This window comes from Penaeus monodon, chromosome 36, assembly GCF_015228065.2.
Source record: "Penaeus monodon isolate SGIC_2016 chromosome 36, NSTDA_Pmon_1, whole genome shotgun sequence".
Classification (NCBI taxonomy): Eukaryota; Metazoa; Arthropoda; class Malacostraca; order Decapoda; family Penaeidae; genus Penaeus; species Penaeus monodon.
The window spans coordinates 7,934,618-7,938,548 of NC_051421.1; the positions used below are offsets into that span (position 1 = coordinate 7,934,618).

General features: G+C 36.1%; 1 protein-coding gene across 1 annotated transcript; it reads right to left on the reverse strand.

Moving 5' to 3' along the window:
- Positions 1-859: 859 nt before the first annotated feature.
- On the reverse strand, positions 860-2,145 carry LOC119595693. Its single transcript, XM_037944805.1, has 4 exons — positions 2,102-2,145; positions 1,764-1,828; positions 1,472-1,618; positions 860-1,308 (listed from the first exon to the last, which is right to left on the reverse strand). Exons 2-4 carry the CDS (start codon positions 1,818-1,820, stop codon positions 931-933), a joined length of 582 nt encoding a protein of 193 aa, XP_037800733.1. The 5' UTR covers positions 1,821-1,828; positions 2,102-2,145; the 3' UTR covers positions 860-930.
- Between the last annotated feature and the right edge of the window lie 1,786 nt (positions 2,146-3,931).

The window sequence follows — 3,931 nt, forward strand, 5'->3', positions numbered from 1 at the left end:
TATATAGAGAGATGAATAGATATTCATGCAGAATTACATAGTAACACTCACATACCCCATTCCCCCACACATATATATTTGATATCATTTTGGGTATTCCAAGGTCATTCAGGCAATGGCTTGGGGAAGAGAACTTTTGACGTGGAGGCACTGCTGTCTATAAATTTTGCATGTCCGTAATTTTTCTGTTTTTTTCCTCCCTGTCTACATACAGGGTACATGCCCAATGTTTACACGCGAACAAACACACGCAAACAGTTTACATTTTACGTCCAAATTAAAGCACATTGCTTACAGGCGCGTAGGATGAAATTGAGCATTATTTTGTTAAAACTCATTTAACTGTAACGGCATTTGTACTCCAGGGGTTTAGAGGGTTTACTTTTATTTTATCTAGTTATCTATTTATTCATATTATTCATTTCTTGTTATTTCAGTTCTTTTTTGTCAGCTACCTTCTGTTTACCATTAGGTGAATTTTGACCCCTGGGTGTGTGTATGTATTTTGTGTGTGGGATTGAGGTAGTGTTTATATGTTTGTAAATGTTCATATAGTTGCAGGTGGATATACAGTGTATTGCAGGAAATGCCAAAAATGACAAATGAAAATTTAAAAAATCACCATAACAGTTCAAACTGCATTAGTGTTTCTCAATATATACACGTGTTCGGTCTATATACAAATGAAAATAAAAATCAGCATAACAAGAAAACACGTTCGTTATCAGTTCCTTCTGCTTATCTCAATATATACACAAACGCGCATGTATGTCTATATACGCGAGTGCCAAGAATTCTATAGGAAATCTACATGAAATATACGTTAAAATCCAGTAATTTTAATCAAAAGTGAGTGAGTGTACATCATCGAGACAGGTAAAAGAGACTTTTTGCCTAAATTAGGTTAATAATGTTCCTTAAACAGTCATCTTAGCCAAAGAAGAACCAGCCGAAGGTGATGGTGCCGCCAGTGGGGAGCGTGAGCGTGGTGGTGAAGCAGGTGGGAATGAAACACAGCAGGACGCAGCGGGTGAAGGTCACGCTCACTTGACGACGGTCCTGCACACTGTCACTCTGTTCCTCACTCACCAGTTTATAAACGGGAAGGTCGCCACAGAAGTTGGCAAGATCCGAACCGATCTCTTCCTCAGGACTGTCGAGGGAAACAGCGGAAACTCTGACGTCAGACTCAACCCTCATGCCATCATCTTGATGGCCTTTGATGAAGGCTACTTGTTGCTCGAAAGATTTAACGAGTCGCCTCACGTAACAGGCCTCCTGAGATACCACTCGGGATGCTGCTAGACCCTACGAAGTGAATAAACTTTTAAATATGCATGTTTATCTCCTCTTTATCATAATATGAATCTAAACAGATTAACTTATGGAAAAAAATATCTTATGTGCTGTCAATGTAAGGAAACATTGACGTATAAGACTATCTCAATAAGGATTTGTTGAGATTACTTACGACACTATAATCCTCCAGAGTTTCCACATCATCGAAATCGTCGGATTCTGGCATGTGGAAATGAACCTTCATGGCAAGGCGGTCTACATCCACATTCATGCATTTGTTTTGAGCAGCGCTGCTTCCCTTGTAACATACTTGGTAATCCTAGATAAAGAAACGGCCATGTCTTGTAATAGTAATGACATTCCACACGAAAATAAGGTTTCCAATGATCATTTAAGGATCTAGACCTCTTTCAGCAAGACATGTGGAAGAAAAAGCAAGCAGCATATCAACAGTGTGTCCATACCTGACCCTCAGCCAGGGAGAAGCCTAAGAGGCAGGAGAGCATCAGCCAAATGAACATGGTGTGATCTAGAAAGAAAATGGACTAATCAACTGATGAAATATATGAATCTCTCAATCACCGAAAATATTCAGTGAGGAATGAGATACAGCACGCCATGGAAATAACCTCAGGTTGAATTGAAGAAACAGAATAACTGAAGGCGGATTATAATAAGTGTGAGATAAAGATAATCCAATAGAAGAACATTTGTTTATGTTATATAAAATTGTTAAAATAATAATACTGTAAATCAATAACAGGATATAGAGAGAGACACGAGTATGAGATTAATCACTCACCAAGGAGGGATAGTACCAGTGATGAGAAATCGTCCACGAGGCTTATATAGTTCCATCAGTGTCTTAAGACCTTTGGAAATAAGAACTTTTTTTAAAGGTTCCTACTTCAGCACCACCTGTGAAAACATTTTTACTATATAGTCTCTATTTAAAATTTGTTTATCGGCAAATCTTCAAAGTCACTTGATAACATTTATATTTCATAGGAAAAGAAAGATGATGTATCAGCAATTCGCTCTAAATGAAATATCACGTTGAAATACAGGCTTTTTTTCTACACAGATTTCAATTCCATTCAAGTTTTCTGAATATATGTTTATAGGAATGTGTGTGAGTGTATGTGTGTGTGTGTCTGCGTGTGTGTGTGCATAGATGTATTTCTGCATGCATATGTATATATGTGAATATATATATTTATACCATAAAGATATATTTATGAATAAATATATTTTAGTATGTATGTAAATAGAGAATATATTTTATATAAAATATATATATATATATATATGTATATATACATATCTATACATATATATACATAAATAAACAAGGAATCATTGCTTTTAGTTACTAGGCGTGATGAAGAGCAGTAGTGTTCTTTAAAATGAAGGGGAGAGAATTTCTTTAGACATTGACGAAGCATCCTTCTCATCAATTATTCGAAAAACTCTATACTTTAAGTAGTAAGTATGCGTCGCACGAGAGACATTTGGCATTATTGCGAATATTTTTGTCATTTAACACAGATCCGATATGATTGCGGTGATTTTGCCACCTGTCATTTTCACCTGGTCAGAGCTTATGAACCTAAGATATAACCTAAAATATAAGGAGCTACTGTTAAAAAAATAGAAAAAAAAAATGAACTCGCTAGAAAATAAAAATCGCACAAAGTATTCGGACATTACCGCCATCTGAATGATCCCCGTTATATACAGATGGATATATATGCACACACACATTTATACATATATTTATGTGTGTGTATGTCGGTGTGCGCGCATGTGTGTACGTCTATATATACATATAAACATATAAAAATATGTGTGCGTATACGTGGACACATACACACACGCACTCTCTCTCTCACACACACACATCACTATGAACACACACACACACTCATATATATCCACACGTGCATATAGTATGTGTATGTCTGCTTTATTACACCGTTCGCGAAGTATTCATAGCTATAGATATTGAAAGTCTTTCATGGAATTCCTATTTGCTCTAAATTTCCTTTTCGGAAGAATTTGCCTTTCTAATGCCATTTCAGAAAATGCATTCTCAGCAAATATGAGATATATATTGGATGGTAAAAGAGTTCTAAGGACACTTGATCAGGTGAGTCCTCTGGTCCTCTGCGAGATGCCTTGATAAAAATATATATATATATATATATATATATATATATTTATATATATATATATATATATATATATATATATATATATATATATATATAAACATTATATATGTACTATGTATACATGCCTAAAGACCATTTTAATTTTAGAAGACTTTTTTTTTTATTGATATTACTATATTTGTACAGACACAACCATGTTGAGGATCGTAAGCCTGGCAGTGACTTTGGCCGTGTGTGTGGCACGACCCAACCTCTTCCCTGCTGAAGGCGGGGACTCTCAGCCCATCTTGCCTCGCGCCGTCGCCAACCCTACCACGCCCAACCAGATACTCGACGCAGTGCTCGAAGGAGCTATCGCATACATGGAGTAACATACTGTTATCACAATTCCACAGATAAGGATATTTTTGGTGTTATTTCATATCAGTACCATTCCCTATACCCCCTAACTAGTTTTT

Coding starts and splice junctions, on each gene's coding strand:
- LOC119595693 (XM_037944805.1), bottom strand. CDS start 1,820: ATGTTCATTTGGCTGATGCTCTCCTGCCTCTTAGGCTTCTCCCTGGCT. Junction 1,619..1,763: donor TCTCCCTGGCTGAGGGTCAG/GTATGGACACAC, acceptor TTCTTTATCTAG/GATTACCAAGTATGTTACAA. Junction 1,309..1,471: donor CTCTGGAGGATTATAGTGTC/GTAAGTAATCTC, acceptor TTCACTTCGTAG/GGTCTAGCAGCATCCCGAGT.